The 17,288-nt window shown below is 39.2% G+C and overlaps 1 protein-coding gene and 1 long non-coding RNA gene across 2 annotated transcripts in view; one reads left to right on the top strand and one right to left on the bottom strand.

Moving 5' to 3' along the window:
- The first annotated feature begins 53 nt into the window (after positions 1-53).
- On the top strand, positions 54-16,676 carry LOC139602244 (uncharacterized). Its single transcript, XR_011683145.1, has 3 exons — positions 54-658; positions 3,516-3,602; positions 16,119-16,676. It is a non-coding gene; the product is annotated as an uncharacterized lncRNA (long non-coding RNA).
- CAP2 (cyclase associated actin cytoskeleton regulatory protein 2) overlaps positions 4,463-17,288 on the bottom strand; it is a 70,914-nt gene continuing 58,088 nt past the window's right edge. The window contains exons 8-13 of the mRNA XM_071451684.1: positions 15,318-15,507; positions 14,308-14,483; positions 12,960-13,083; positions 12,654-12,736; positions 9,985-10,125; positions 4,463-8,453 (exon numbers count right to left, since the gene is read on the bottom strand). Coding sequence (XP_071307785.1) covers positions 8,370-8,453; positions 9,985-10,125; positions 12,654-12,736; positions 12,960-13,083; positions 14,308-14,483; positions 15,318-15,507 — 798 coding nt within the window. The 3' untranslated portion in view covers positions 4,463-8,369. The remainder of the gene's footprint in view (positions 8,454-9,984; positions 10,126-12,653; positions 12,737-12,959; positions 13,084-14,307; positions 14,484-15,317; positions 15,508-17,288) is intronic.

Here is a 17,288-nt window from a genome sequence, read left to right as displayed (position 1 = left end):
ATCGCGGCGGAGGGGGGGGGGGGGGGGAAAGAGCCTGACGGGGAGAGCACCGCGCCAGCGGATAAACAGGCTTCTCCCCCGCCCCTGCCACGAGATGGTATCGTCGAGCGCTGAGGCAGAGGCGCTGCCCCTGACGTGCGAAGGAAGCGGCCTGCGGAGCTCGTCGCGGTGCGCGAGTTCTTCCTGTATTAATGTTGTGGGGTTTTTTTTCCTCCTCTATCTCCCCCTTATCATTTTTTCCCCAATACCTATCATATTTGTCTTCTGAAAAAAACAAAACAATCGAAACCAAACAAACAAAACCACCCAAGCAAAAACAAAACCAAAACCAACAAACAACTCCCCCCCCACCCCCCCCCCAAAAAAAAAAAACCACAATCCACAGAGTCAATTTAGGTTGGAAAAGACCTCTGTAATCGAGTCCACCTTATGACTGAACATCACCGTGTCAACTAGACCAGGGCACCGAGTGCCACCTCCAGGCTTTCCTTGAACACCTCCAGGCACGATGACTCTACCACCTCCCTGGGCGGCCCAATCCAATGTCTAAGCACTCCTTCTGCGAAGAAATTCTTTCTAATGTCCAACCTGAAACTCTCCGGAGAAGAGGCCGACCCCCGTTTGGCTACAGGCTCCTTTCAGGGAGTTACCGAGAGCGGTAAGGTCACCCCTGAGCCTCCTCCGCGCTAAACACCCTCAGCTCTCTCAGCCGCTCCTCACAGTACTTGCTCCCTTCAAATGCTGGACAAAGAACCAGCAGCAAGTTTAAACACACTTCTTCTAACTAACTTTTAGTCTTTAAGGTTTCTGTGTTCTGTTAAGCATCTCAACCAGACCAAGAGTTCTGTCTGACAGAGATGCTAACACAGCTCAATACTGAATTAACCAGTAATACATACTGTGAACCTGAAATGTTTCCCATGTTGAAGACAGCACAAGCCACAGCTGAACAAAACCAGAAGTTGCTCTTTCTGGTGAACTATTTTCCCATTTAATCGCACCTAATTTTAAAAAATGGAAGTAATTTCATAAAATCATAGAATGGCCTTGTTTGGAATGGACCTTAAAGATCCCTGCCCCATGGGCGGGGATAGCTTCCACTAGCCCAGGTGGCTCCAAACCCCATCCAACCTGGCCTTGAACACTTCCAGGGATGGGGTATCCACAGCTTCTCTGGGCAACCTGTTCCACTGCCTCACCACCCTCACAGTAAAGAATTTTTCCTGTGTATCCAACAGAAATTTACACTCTTTCAGTCCCAGAAGTTTGTGTGGAGCAAGTCTCTAATACAAGCAAGCTGAGATGAATTGCCTAAGTGATTATCAAATAGTGACCCATAAAAGATTATGCAGTTATGTAAGGTGCTGGCACTCACTATGTAGCTATGGTTTTAATTACCGTGGCATGTTTTGTAACGTAGACCATGGTGAAATCAATATGGGTAAATGTTTAGGGAAACACAGCAAGTTTTAGCATGATTAGGAAGAAAGAAAGGAGGGAAGATAGACACGTGTATAGAGGGAAAACATGGTTTTAAACCATCTATTAATTCCTAATAGAAAAGCTATTTTGGAAAACTGACAATAAATGAAATGTAACAAGACTTATTTTTCTATAATATTTCACTTCTTCCTTCATGAATTACAGTCTATTTAATTTTTTAAATTTGATTTTTACCACAAACCCTTCAGGACCAAGGAGTATCTAGCCCTTTTTTTATTTTATTTTTTTAATAGTTTGGGGTTTTTTTGGTGGTTTTTTTTTTGGTCTCTGTGGCCACAGGTTTTGAAAGCCAGATCAGATCTTAAAGTACAATTACAAGATCTCAGAGACTTCATATAATGCTGCCAGTCACATGTAAATTTTAGGCTCACCAGAAGCAGCATTACACAGGCATAGCCATAGTTAGAACTCACTATGAGATTATTCTGGATATTCAAGGTGAAACAGAATCACTGACAGCAGAGAGCAGGGGACTAACAGGTAACAATGTAATGTTTCCTCATGCCCAAATTTTTCAGTTATTAGTTTTTCATTCTTCTGCTTAAAAAAAATACCCCACATCCGACCCACAAATTCTGGGAACATTCAGATTTTTCTGTTGTGGGACGCAGATGACAGAGATGCTGTGACAACATGGCTTGCCAGTAGTGAGAAACTCACAGCTTAGGCTTTTGATGGTAGAGGGTCTTGTTTCATTGCTGTGTCAGATTGCCACACAGGGCAGTATTTATAGTCTTCTGCAGCACCAGTTCCTTGCTACATTGCTTTCTCTTGTGGGTGGGAAGCTCACTGTACCAGCTGATGAAAGTAAGTAGTTGAATGCCTTGGCAGTTAAATATCCTCTTCCCTAGAAATGAGATTTAGGCAAGAGAAAATGTTTTTAACTAGATCAAAAGAAGGAGGCAAGCACCTAGAAGCTGGTGTCATAATAGTTAAGGTTTAAGGGGAATCTGGAATCTCACCTTAAGCTCTTTAAGTGTAGGTAACGCTGAAAAACCTGATCAGTCACTCTTGAGTGGGGAAACCTTCATGGTCAGAAGGAGGTAATGAACACTGGTGTGCTGTAAAACTGGCTGATTTTCAGAGCCACAGACATTGTACCTTTGCTCATTTTTGCTATGCCTTCCAACATCTTGTTTTCAAGGGTTTGAAACCACTTTTAAAACCAAGGAATCATCCAAGCATTGAAGTTCAGTTCTTTTCTTTGCTCAGGGATAACAGATCACATCTCCTGCATCATGCTGAAATATTCTAATAATAGGAGCTCTTCTAAAGAGTCCTTGGATGAGAGTTATTGGACATTAATCAACAACAAGCTCTTGTCATTGCAAAGTGGTTAATTATTGTTGGGCCCAGCAGCTAGAATTCATGCTATTTAGACATTTGTATCTGGTATTTATGATCATGTACAGAATGAAATTAAATACAAATAATGGTTAAAGAGATTCTTCATCATAGAGAAACTATACAGAGTCACCAAAGAATGAGAACCTTCCCCCTTGTTGGGGCAAGCAGTCAGATACAGAACATGAAACTTGAGCCAGAAAATATTTAACATAATGTAAAATGTTATACATTTAGTGTAGAAAATGGTACAACTTTCTACCAAATTAAATTAATTGAGCCTTTCACTCTGAAACTGATCTGTCTCATCCATCTAAGGAACTTGAGGGAGAGATTTGCTCTAAAGCCTTACACAGCTGACTGAGGCAACTTCTTTCTAAAAAATGCAACTTCAAGTGGAATAGAAAAAACAGAATCCTGGTGGCCACAGTTGATAAAAAATACAACTTTTCCACTTTTATCTTAGGGTACACAAGTTTTTTGTGTCATTGCGTGTTTATTAGTACTGTCTGGTTTAGGAGTTGTGCTTGAACACCTTTATTTGCCTTTTACCTTGGCCTTGTTTGAAGGAAAAGTAACAACAAAACAGCTTTACTCAGGAATGTGGCCCTGGGAAGCCTTACTGGTTACCTAACTCCCTTCTCTGTCACATTCCCTTCTCTTCCCAGGGAGGAAATATGGTGATGCCTCTGTTGAAGCAGCAGTGGGGCTATGGCTTTGGAGAGTAGGAGTCTTTGGTGGTCAGTGGTGATCAGGTAAGGTCCTCAGCATGCCACAAGACCTAGGGAAGAAGGGTTAAACCTAGGAAGTCACCACTAGGGTCAGTTTTGGGTGGTGGAGTAGGGAATGTTCTCTGCTCTTCTACAAAACTTCTGGCACACAAAAAGATTTTTCAGTGTTATTTCAACCATAAAGACAGAACAGGTTCTTGTCTTCTGGTAGTCAGAACATTCCCTGGGGAGCATTATTTATGATTTTCATCTAATAAGAGGGGGATTTTATCACAAGTCAAGAGCCTGTTTATAGGCATCTTCAGAGAGCAGTAGCTACTTCTGGGCTATATTTTCACAGCAGCTGGGCCCAGATCATGTCCAGAAGAGAAGCTGAACCTGCTTTGTATGTTCTTGCTAACTGCTGTGCTTGCTAGCATATTGTGTCACCTCCATTTGTCTGGAAGCTTCCGTATTTTAGAAGGAGCCCAGTTGAACAGCACATTAGGAGAGTGCACTAAGGGTGCACACTGAACTGAGCCCCTGAAGCATTCCAAATGGCCAAATGTCTGATCTCTAGGAAAGACATGTGAGGCACAGGGTGATGAACACATAGTGCAGTAAGGAACTCCTGCAGATCCAGATATGTTGAGATTCAGGAAAGAGTAAGAACAAAAATTATTTGTATGCAAAATCACTATGGCACAGGGAAGCCTTAGCAAGTGCCTAATTCTCTAGCTCATGGAAAAGATTTCTGGTTTTCAAACACAGATTTGAAATTACTTACTCCTTTATCTTCAATGGCTCTGTTAAATATTACTTTTAAGTTCAATCAGGTATTCTTTAAATGAAGATGTGCTTAGCAGTGTTAAAAAAAAAGAAAGAAAACCAACCCAAAATATCTATTTAATAATTGGTAACAAGTAGTTATTTTTTATTCTTCCTCGTTCATCCCACTCAAACATTCACCTTTTACCAAGATGATGATTTCAAGATCAAGGTAATATTAAGTGTTTTGCAATGACTTTTAGAGGGCAGAATTCCCCAGCTCCATGGCAAACAGCATTCACGCCCTTAGTAAACGCTGCAGTCCCGCAGGTTGTCATTACAAGCTTGCAAAGGCCTGGCCTCGGCTGTTTCCTGCCATCTGGTGGGTACTTGGAGTTACTACCTCGATGCTTGTAATTTCCGTGGGTTCTTGGTAACAACTAAGCGAGAATCACAGAACGCGGAAGGGCTGAGGTTGGCAGGGACCTCTGGAGTCCACCTGGCCCCTGCCCAAGCAGGACCCCCTAGAGCTGGCTGTTCAGGGCCATGGCCATGGGACTTCTGAATTCTCCAAGAGGGGAGACTCCATTGCCTCTTTGTGTTAATGTTTGTCACTTGCACAAAAACAGTTTCCTGAGGGACAGAGGGAATCTCCTGTGTTTGTTTCAGTGTGTGCCCACTGTCTCTGGTCCTGTCACTGGGCACCCCTGAAGAGAGCCTGGCTCCCTCCTCTTTGCACCCCGTTCTATTTAAGAAAGTTTGACATCCATTGAAGCTTTTCATATGAAAAAAAGCTCTTTACCTTCAGACACTTAAATTAAAAACTCACCTTCCCTTTTATCTGTGTTTACCTTCCCTTTTATGTGTGTTTTACTGTCTGATTGAGACCATCTGTACTAGTGAATATTTGACCCATGCAGGTTTATAGAAATGAACTGGCTAATTCCACCATACACATTTTTTACCTATTAATATATGAACCAAATTCATTGTTTTCTGTTTTGGCAGTGGTACTGACTTTAGGGCATGACCACAATATTAGTGCAGTGTAACGCAGAAATCAAGGGGTATATTTTGTGTGACAGCATGCAGTAAAAAAAAGACCAATGGGACCTTAGGGATGCTCAGCATTTAGCAGTTCATTCCTTGCTGGAATCAACCATCAAACACAGATCAGTCTTGTGCTGAAAACTTGGTGGCTGCAACTGCTCATGGTTGAGATGACTCATCAAATGACTCTTCGCAGTTTGTTGGCTATTTCTATTCTTAAGATAAAATTGATTTTTCACAAAATGAGTTTTTAACCTTTAATTGTACACAAATTCATGTAAAGTAGAAGCATAACTTTGTTGATTTAGCACTCCTTTGTAATTTTGAATTTAATGATAGGTTGCAGGGAAAGAACAGTCCAACCTACAGGAAATGTATGACAAGTATTTTTTATGATGACCAAACTGAACTGACAAAAGGTGGTTATAGGTTTGTTGTCGTTGTTATGTGGTTGACTAAGAGTGCTGGATATAATCTATTTTAGAAGTCTCTCTCCTACTTTTCTGGTGTTCAGTAATGCATTGACTTGGTATCCTTTTCTTCGTTTGAAGCAATTGCCTTGGGTCTGTCCATGCAGGGCCTTCTTCCTTTCTTTTAAACTTCTACCCTCTGACAAAGGTCTGAGGTGTGCTTAGACTGTCAGGCATGTGTTGTTACTTTACAGGGACTATTTCTGCTAAGTAACCAGTCAAAGCAATGTACTTAACATGAATGTTAAGGTGAAGGACTAGCCATGAAGGAGTTTGCCTTCAAATGTTTAAAGAAGAATCAGATCAGCCTTTGTAGACTTTGTATTTCATGGAGGAGTTAAATCTCTCAGAGGAACTATAAGAATTTGCCTCGGTAGTGATTCAGGGCTGTATTGCTGCTTTCTGTTTATCATCAGGATTTGATACTTGGTTTGTGTCTTACCTCCAAAAGCAGTAAGTGGCATCCTGCTGCTGCATAATGCCTTGTTCCCTCTTTGATGGTGTATGAAAGAAAACGTCAGTATCTCAGGCCAGACTGCTCCAGAAGGAGATTATTTGTGGAACACGTTACAATTATGATTTACAGAATAAACAGCCCTTCAACAATCCTTTTATCATGACAAGTATGCGATACCCATTTTTCAGAGATCAGGCACATCCAAGTGATATACAGAATGGACCACCTGTAATTGAAGCCATATAGAGAAACAACAGGAAAAGCTAAAAATAGAAGGCAAACCATACCAACTTGCACTAGATCATGATCATCTCCCTAGACATAATCCTTGGAACATACAGGTGTACCTAGAAGTGAGAATCATGAAAAGCTCAATTTGCTGGCTGTCACCAAAGTTATGTGCATGACACTTCAGGTTTATCTGCCAGCATACAGAATATCCTCTACTCATAGTGAGGTGGGTTATGGCAGCAAAAGTGGTGATATTTTAGTGAAATGGGAGGAGGAGCTACTTTTTCTCACCCCAGCTTTTGAAACAGGGTTTAAGGAAGAGAAAGCCTGTAGGACTAACAGTGCAATAGGTTAAGCTCTGAACAACTTTGTTTTTAAACAAGTACATTTTCCTTTTTATTTCATAAGAAGTTTACTGTTGAAAAAATGATATATATTAAAGCAAACACATTATACACATAGGTTAAACATCAGATAGCAAAACCGTAAGGAATGAGCACTACTGGTTGTATTGTATAGGGTTTACAATCAAAGGTATACTTAAAAACCCTTAAGAGTTAATGTACTTTCAAGATAAGTTAGGCACAAAATTTAGCTTGTAACTAGCTCTGCAAGCATCTCACTGTGATTTAAGTGATACAAAGTATTACAAGTGATCAAAAACATAAATTGACTTTTAAAATTTTTTATTTGTACTATGTGCTGAAATAGTACAAATGTATGCAATACTCCACCTTTGTTAAAAAAAAAAAGTGTAGGGACTGTAAAGTAGAGTCAAAGGGCTAAACCAGTCCTTTATTTGGGCTCAGAATTAGTATGGCATAAATCTATGGCTTGGCTTTGTGAACGTATTTGAAACTAACTCGTACAAATGTGGGGAAAAAACCCCCAGGATGATACTTTTAATGAACATGATGAGTTACAATACAAATATTTTAAAGGAACTTTATAAATAAGGGGAACTAGCTGGTATCAGATGTGTCTATCTTTCTTGGTTTTCTGTATAAGATGCAACATAAAATGAGAAATTTTAAAAAGTGAGAGATTGTGTCACCCAAAAAAAAAAAAGAAATCCAAGGAGCAAAAAACCTTCAAGTAATTTCCTGCAAGGTTTTAGCATCGATGAGGCCCTAGCTTAGAGCGAATTACTAATTTGCAAGAAAAGAGAAGGCAGCAGCAAGTCTGTGAACCACAGTAAAATCTTCACAGAAAACTGTGGGATCTTCTAAATATGCATATTAAAAACATTTTTATTAAACTACCAGATTTTTTTTTTCATTTTCATTTTTTCATGTATTGCTGTGGTGAAAGTTGTCCTTTTTTGCTTGTCTGAAACGAAACACATTATGATTGCCACAGAACTGCAAGAAATTGCATACTTTCTACAGGTACATTTTTACTGCATCATACAGGAATTGCTTAATAGGCAAAAATAAACACCTTAAAGTCTTAATGCTGTTTTTGATTAGCAGAAATACAAAAAGGAATGCACTGAAGCAAGATGATAAAAAAAAGTGTATCATGCAGTACATTGGCTTAATGTATGCAAAATTTCAAACCAATGATGTGACTGGAGGGTGGGGGGGTTTAACCTATTGCATTCTCATTCAGAATTAAAATTGTATGTGAAGGCAAACTGTGTGGAGACGTGACCAGGACCGGGATGCCTAACAAAAGGGTGCCAGATGTGTTATTGTTCCTAGCATGCAGAGCTAATGCTTGAAGGCCTATGACAGCAGCATGAACTCCTGCTACGTCTAGTTCTTTACATTACTGCTTTGTGTGTGCTGGCCGCAGTCTGGCCACGGTCAGCAAGTGCTCCATGGCGTGAGGAAGTCAACCCACAATCTCTGCAGGTTCAGTGACCAACTTAGACCCATCCCATGCTGTCTTGAACTGTTCAGGAACCGGAAATTCTTTCTGGTAGGAAACAAAAGCAACAATGATGGTTAAACAAACTGAGGATAGCTCATGAAAACTGGTGGAATACTATTAGTTCTACATGACTGCGAAAGCATTGATAGCTCAGACATGCCGGGATTAGAGAGAAGCCTTCTTCATTACCCTAGGAAGTTATTTTACAATGCCACACAGGAAAAAGGCTGATTGCTACCCAGTTTCAAACAGCCTTGGTATGGTATGACTTTGCAATAATCTCTCTCACATCATTATCTGCATCAACTAAGTAAATAAGCCTCATGTCAGAAATGACTTCAGATTCCATTGATGTCTGGGTTGTAAGACAGTATAGAGGATTTAGATATGGAGATTAAGCCAGGACTCTAATTTTAAGGACAAAAGCAATACTGTAATATGGAAGACTAAAATAAAATAAAAAATCCCAGTCATTTTAAGTGTGATACACTTCAAAATAGTCAGCATCCTTTATGGGGTACATAAAATGAAGCAGCACATCAAATAAAATGCTCCTCTATTCTACAAATTCAGTGAAATGATGGGGGATGTTGTTGAGTATTTCTCTGTACCCAGAAAAAAATATGTGAAGAGAAGGGTTTTTTGTTTAGACCTCGAAGAGATGTTTTGGTAGCCAGTAATTTCTGATGTTATGGTGATTTTGAGGTGAGACTGAACAAAAGGACTCTTTTTAAAAAAGAAATAAGTGAATATGAGCCCACTAAAACTTGTTCCCTTTTTACTTCTGTAAAGCTGGGCATCTAGCAGTCACATTTGGAAATGTGGAGCACGAAAGTTCTCATTACACATTTTACTTCATAAAGCCTAAACCCCTGTATTAAATTCCAGCCCAACAGACTAGCAAGAAATTTAAGTTCTGTCTATGGCCATGCACTGCAATTTCAACTCTGCTCTATTGACGACACCAGGGAACTGTTACAAGCACACTTTGCCTGCTTGTGTGTGAAGTGACAAAGCATGACTTTACTAGAAATGACACTGTGCACAGTAGGAAAATTTTACTAGAACAGGAAAGGAACTGGAAAAATGCCAGTTTAAGTGGCTTTTAAGGACCTATGTTGAAAATAGTACAAAGTACTACAGCTGCTGCCCATGTATCAATAGCTGTAGAAAAAACAAGTATATCATACTGTATTATTTCACCTGTAATAGCGTTACATTTATCTTAGTTTTGGCCTCATCATCTTCCAACTTAAGCGCTCTTCTGTGAAGGTAATTTCTTTGGGAGACTATGTTTAGATATAAAAAAAAGATCAAATGGATAGGACATGAAGCCATTATCCATCAGAATGGAAAGAGAGGACATGATTTTTCATCTCTAAAATTACTTTGTGCCCCAGAAAATAAAGAATTCTTCCTCCTGAGATACAGACACATAGAAATTAAATTGTTTTGCATCATTTTTGGTGACATAATTATGTGTGTTACATCAGTTTCTTTCCTACTAGCTTAAGTGCTCTTAACTGCCAATACTAGTATGAAAGAGAAAGGAAATTGAAAAAGATATCTCACTCACATAATCACCATCCTGGGGGATGAGAATGTTCATCTCGGATGACTTGGCACTCACAATCTCACAATCCAATGACTCCTCACTGAGGTAGATTTGGCAGCCTTCTGTTTTGTTTATAGAAATGGTTGGCACTTTCCCCATCACCTGCAAAATAAAATCTACTAAACATCAAATCTTAAAATACAAACAGAGATACTGCTAATAAAATCCTCATTGCCTTCTAGGTCTAATTTTTGCCACCAGCACCTGATCTATGTGTCACCTGCCTGCGTGACGCTTTGATTTGATTTATTGGACACTGAAAATTCTTGGTGGTGGTAACAAAGACCTATACACAACAGCAAAACTGTAATGTACAGCAAGCTTTTAATATACAGTTTGATGACAGTACTTCTCTGATTCTCTCTAATTTCAGTGATACTTTTGTGCTGACATTTAGGCAGTGTTCACCTTGCTCAGCAGTGAGTATTGGCTTAGAAGTCAAATATGTCAACTTCAACCCAGTAGGGGCAAAGGTAAGACCCCAGCATAAAGTAGTACTCAACAAGCGATTTGTAATACACTCTGAAGACTTCAAAGCTCTTGTAGCATGCAACAGGAAAGGGTTTTTATCCTCTTCAGGCAAGCTACAGTTCTGAATGTGTACTAAGATCAACTTAATTAAATCTCTATTTCGTATGTCTCTTTAAGAGCAAGCACAGGATTTACTTGAGGTGAGGAAGGGAAATCTTCTCTTGTTTACAATTTTACAGATTGAAAGATATCTTCATGGCCAACAGTCTTGACTCACTTTTTGTCAGTAAAATTCCTGCTCCTGCCCTCTCTAGCAAGGACAGCAATATACTCTGGACATCAAAACACCAGAGATTATCCTAAGCCATAGAACAGTGATAGCACGTGACAGAGAGGTACTTGTTAATGAGAGTGTCTCCCATCACTTAATTAAAGAGTATCTTTCAACTTCAGTTCCTTAAATGTGGCAGTAAACCAAGTGGTCTGTCCTCTTGCATCCCACCCTTATCCTGAAGTCTGAGCTATACAGTGGATCAATGCATCTTAAAGTTCTTCTTAAATGGGTTCTTATGCAATCAAGTACAGAAGGAAGGAGTGTTTAAAAATTTTTGCAAACATCGGGCAAGAAAAAAGATACCACTGAGATAAAGCAGAGACAAGCAATATGGCTCTGAAGTCACTATAGCAAAATCTCTAGGATTAATTTACTGAAATCTGTTGCCCTAACATATCATGTATTTGGACATTATGAACTCAGGTCTTCAAATTACTGAGAAAACTGAGGTGCTTAGCACTTGGCATACACCAGCCCTATGGGAGCTGCCTGATTCAAGCAGCATACAGCAGATAACCAGATCCTGCCTTCCTAAGTGGATGCCCACTCTGCTCCATGATATACATAGAAGCCTTATCAATATTCATAGAACATGCTTTATTTTGATTCCAAGAATTTTGATTCTTATAAAAGGTATTTCCACTTTATTTGAGTATTAGCAAGCTGGGGCTTTGCTATTTATTACATACTAATTTTTCAGCTTTCATGAATAGTTTAGGAGGTAATGATTAAAAATAATATAATTATTTTAAAACTGCTCAAATAAGTGCCTGGGATCCATAACTAACTGTCTCCTCTGCTGTAAAAAGACATGTAGTGATCATGAATAAAACTGATTGTTACACTTCAGTCACTTGCATAAGGTTCAACATATAAAAATCCCATCTTGCTCCTATTCCCTGTGGTGGCTGTGACCATTATTTCTGAAGCATGGAGCAGGACTGCGTATATTTAATATCATACAGCAGGCACAGCCTCTTAAGCAAAAGACCTCACTTTGAAGAGTGGCAGTTTAATGTAATAATTAACATTTCTTTTTCACTCAAAATAATATGTCCAGGAGTCCCTTCTTGAGATTACACTGTGTGTGTCAGACACAACCCAGTATTAGAGCAGGTAGTTAGACCTCTGTGGAACAGGATGACTGAAGTGCTGTAAATGTCAGGTAGATTGTACATTTTGAGCAGGACAAGTGTCCCCAGTAGAGAGGGCAATGTATAGATTTAAAATACATGTATTTTCTTTTCATAAGGATCATAAGGAAGATGATGTCTGATTAAGCTTTTTGAAGGCAAATAAGTACACTACTTAGTTATATAAAGTATCACATCACTGGCCAGGGAGATTTTTTGAAATGCCAGCACCTACTTTTATGTTATAGCTTTTAGTTGTCCTTTGACAGTCTATTTTAACATTTCCTTTGAGAGGATAAGAAAAGAAAAAAATCTTGTGCACTTAGAAGTCAATTAGCTCACTGCTAGAATTTCTGCTGTAAGCACTACTGAACTTCCAAGTGCTGAGAGTTGCTTAGCATGAAAGCAAGCAGATCAGGGACAGAGGGAACAGTTCTGCCAGCGTACAGATCTCTCAGCTTCACCAGAACCAGAAGGCATTGGGCTATGGGAGGTTGGTTCAGTGATAGTAAATTGTTTTCACAAGCATTTTCTAAAAACATCAGCAGAATTTAGAGCATATAAAGATCCATTTGGATACTTCTTACTTTTGTTGTTCTCTGTGAGTTTTTAAAATCTCTTGTAACTATATGTTGGGCTTTTTCACCCCCACTTGTTCTAGGTCTGTCTTCATCTCTCAATTGGATATTTACCTGAATCTGAATATCCCTGGAGTTGATCACTTCCACGATTCCCACAACATTGTCAAACACAAGGCCAAACTTTTTACAGTTGTCTAAAATAAAAGCAATCACAAATAAGAAAGGCAAGACAAAAGCAAATACATGCACACCTGCTACATTAACTATGAAAATTCCCAGTCCTGCACTGCATAGCTGAGTGACTTTACTCTCTTAATCAATCATTAAAATGAATGGAATGATTCAGATGCATTATTAATCACATAAGTCAGTTTTTTCAAGACTGTCACTTGAAGCCCACCTGAGCTACCCACTCACCAATAGTAATTGAGTTGATTTTTCCTTTTATCTGAAGTGTAGATTTGTTACACTTAAAAATATAGGCCACTTGCTTGAGTTCAGTGTTGTTAATGACCAGGTCATTCTTATCCTCTTGATATTCCTATTTCAAAAGAAAGTTTATTTAATTGGTTGTCTTTAACTAATGGTCTTTAGCTAACAGTCAGACAGAGTTTAGTACAATTTATCCTCGAGTCATTGCATCTTCAGTTACAACAGAGCAATATCCTTCCTGTGGCTTAAAATCCTAATCTGCTTGGTGACCAGATATCTCACCTAACTGACCCTTAGATGACACTGTATCTTTTAGAGCTGCAGAGCTGAAGAATTTAGCACAGAGAGTGATAAAATCCATTAATTTTGCAGCAAAGATGTTATGCTCACAACAATTTAAAAAAGGCACTCACAAAACTGCTGTTTGGCTCCCATCTGATTCAGACTGAAGAACAGAGCAAGTTTTTCTTCCCCAAGTGTTATATAATATTCGGAACACATACAGGCATTACTATATACAATAATGGAGTAATAGGCAAATAAACTTCCTTTCACTAGGCTTAAAAGAACAATTACACTCCAGGGATGTCCAGGAAAGCCTAAGGACCCACAAGGAAAGTTCCAAGTAGTAGAACCATAACAACATAACACAGGCAAACAGTGACTGCTCCTTACGCAAACTGGACTCCACTGTAATATACACTGACTGTGTATATAACCTTCTGCATGACTAAACTGCATGTTCTTTCTGCTCTCTCTTAACCAACACAGTCACATCAATTTTCATTCATAGATTCTTTGGTATATGCCTACATAAATTAACACCCAAACTTTAAACAAATCTCCTTTTTCCATCTGCAGATTGGGCAAAAGGAAAACACTCCTCTACTTTAAAGCACGGAAGACATGCTTGAATGGAATGGGCAATGAAATATAAATGTATAATTCCATTGGCTAGGGAAACTGGAGAGTGTGGTCTGTGATAACTGTTCTCTCTCATTCACAGGAATGGCCTGCAAGAAGAGATTTTAATTGGTGTTCTCTAATGGACTTGTTTCTGGAGCATTGTTCTGATTTTGCAAGGAATTTATATGCTGGTTCTGATGTTCCCCAATGAGATGAATTAATAACTGATTCTCAGAGACAAATGAATTAACTTAAAATCCTACAGAATAGTAAAAGTTGAACTGTAGCAAATGCAGAGAAATGGAGGACTCAGCCCTTTTTAGTTGCAACTTCGTTTTGTTGCATGTGAATGACAGACAAGATGTTTCAGTGCTCCTCCTGGTTTGCAATGTGCAAGTTGCAATTCAGAGGTGTGACTGGAACTCACCACTCTCCACTTCTTTCCCTCTAGCTCCAAGACAGGGGGATGGTTCTGCTGTGGAGAATTCTTGGGAGAGGTAGGACTTGGAGTATGGCTTTTTGTTGGAGAACGAACAGGTGGACCTTGGGCACGTAGGCTAGGGTTCTTGTGAGTCTTCTGGTCATCAGAGACATGCCGAAGCCCTAAAAACCAAAAAGAAAGGGTGCTTGTGAAAGAGAGTCTATTTTCCAATCCTTTAAGTGCTCATATTGAAGCATGAGAAGTTTGTTTGTAGTTGTGTTATTCTCTGAAATTACCTTTTAAAAAAATTTCCTCAAGGTTTAGCTGGGTAACAACCTGAAGTGTAACTGCTGACATACTTCTAGCAGATCATATAAAAACTCTTCTACTGTGGATGGGCTCTTAGTATCTTCAACAGAAAATTGCACAATGTCTTCTAAGTCCCTCTCTATCTGTAGCAAGCTCTGAGAGCTTGTTGTATCATGTTTTTCCATCAAAGTTCCTTTTTCTAATTTATGACAATATTTGATCTATCCCTGCAGCATTAAATGCAAATATATCAATCATATGTATTTAAATTCACAGATATATACTTAAATTATAGCTGTCCAATATTAATACAAAAAGCTTTATTTCACCTGACACGTAAGACGTTTTGACACAGGTTTGTACACTCAATATGAGTCAGAAAGAGACATAAAACTTTATTGCAATTGCAACTTAAGAGGCTGACCAGCTACTGGGAGCTGAAGATATCCAGCTTGGCTGCCTTAAAATTAAAAGGAAACCTCTAAATGGTGTGAATGTCAGGTATACTGAACTTATTTGGATGCTAGGGCTTCTAAAGGAGGTTTTGGAGCAGCCTTCTCCATCGAACCATTGCAAGCCTCAGAAGGATCTGAGCTGCTAGAATGTAACTTAAAAATGCTGTGAAAGCTGTGAAATGCTGTGAAAAATGTAACAGCTCTTGATGTAGTTTGACTCCTGGATCACAATTCGATTTCTTGTCTCCTGACCTTTGGTAATTGCCTCGCCCTGGTTGAGCTGTGCAAAGAGGGCTGAGCGGGATGCAGTTCCTTCGTCCTTTGCGGTTTCCGTATCGAAGATGGGGGGCGGCCCCGGGGGTGGCGGTGGCGGAGGTGGCGGGGAAAGGCAGGAGCCGCTGGTTAGAACAGATCGCATGGACATGGGGGATGCAACAGGACCCTGTTGGAGACAGAGGGAAATATTTTACACACGGTGTTTCAAGGAACATTGTATATCACAACAGCTCTTATTTATTAACATCTTTGAATGCTGCAGGTTCGGGTGACTCTAGAAAGCCACAGGCTCAGGAGAATTTCTGGCTTCATAATCGAATATAATCCTATGAATCCTTCCCTGCACCTGAGCAAGCACAGCTAGAAAGACTGACAGCCCACACTCCACCCTTACTGCAGAACGATTCCACCTAAAATATTTGTCTTAAACACTTCTAAGGGCTGATGTTAAAAATCTTTAACAGTAACTATTCCATAATTTATTCTAGTGTTTACTTACGCAAAAAGGAAAATATCTCCTTTTTTTTCCCCTATAAAGATGATGTTTTGATAGAACACAAATAACGGAGAGGTTCATGAACTGTCAGTTATACATAGGGAACATGATAAATTGTATGCAAGATGCAAAATGCTATTCTTGGAACTGTTCAAGTTATCTGTAAAGATTCAAATACCACAGAATGTAAAACTATGGTGATTCAAGTATCTTGATTCTGAAATTCAATTTTTGAGTTCTTAGTTCAATTTCTTAAATTCTTTTTTCCTTTTTTTTTTCAGTTGCAGGAGATCACAGCACACGAGTTAGGAGTGAAGGGGGCCTTGGCAAAGTAAGTAACTAAATCTTTCAGTTTGCATAATCAAAAGTACAAATTTTGGTCTGAATTACAATTCTTACATAGAATTTTATCAAAAAGACAGAAAATACTAATAATTATCTGGCTAAAATTTTATGAGAATGCTGTAACATCCTAATAATAGATGTTAGAGACAATCTGAGAATCACTTTTACTATCCTGCCACTGAGTGTCACTCTGATTCTACCTCTCTGCAGCACAGAGGGAACTTCTAAAAGAACTATTGAGAAAATTAGATTGGTTCTGATGAGTTCAGGTAGCTACAGAGATACTGTGCATTGCAGCAGCAAATATTAACAGGTGGGCAGATACAATGGGAAAATTACAGCGACTTATGGAGTCACAGCTCCTCTAACTGGCTGCCTTTGTTAAGAGATACAGGTTGTTAGTGCGCCCCTGGTAATCCATCCTGGAAATAGATATTGCTTAGCTGGCCTCTGAGGATATTTTTAACCATTTATGGTACTACTCTTTCTGCTTTCCACTAAACTGAAACAGCAAAGCATTGATCTGATTCATGCATCTCACGGGAGTGGGAACTACAGCTATTTTTTAAAAAGTAAAACTTGTTCTGGCCTGTAATCCCAAACTGATAACAGGAAAAGGGCTGAGGTCCACATACTCCTTTTTAACTTACTCTTCAGATATACTTTAAAAACAAAATAAAAATCCAAGATCTCCTAAGGGGATAAGCTCTCTTCTTATTATTAAATCTTTTTGATCAAATGTAAACAAATTAGAAGAGTCTCCTTTTGGAACCAATCATAATTTATTGTCAAGATATACTGGAACTAAAGTCAACTGCTTTTAGAGACATTCAAGTGTTGCATGGATACATTTAGCTCAGAGCTTCTGCTTACATACTTCCTTATTACAGGTTAGTGTCTTAGGCTGGGGACAACTTCTTCACTGGGCCCTCAGTTTATAGTGCCTGTTCCCTGCCTCTGCTAATGCCAGTGAAGTTACCTGCAGCAGAGTCAGCAGAACAATGAATTCTTGTAATTAAAAAAATAAAAGAATGTAAGTGGATTTAGTGGTACAATCAGTTATTGCTGCCTGAGGTGCAATACAGATCTTCCCCTTCTGTTGCCTG

Source organism: Agelaius tricolor, unplaced genomic scaffold (assembly GCF_023055355.1).
Source record: "Agelaius tricolor isolate 1412-34295 unplaced genomic scaffold, bAgeTri1.0.p SCAF_2, whole genome shotgun sequence".
NCBI classification, from domain to species: Eukaryota; Metazoa; Chordata; class Aves; order Passeriformes; family Icteridae; genus Agelaius; species Agelaius tricolor.
This window is presented reverse-complemented; position numbering and strand designations above follow the sequence as displayed.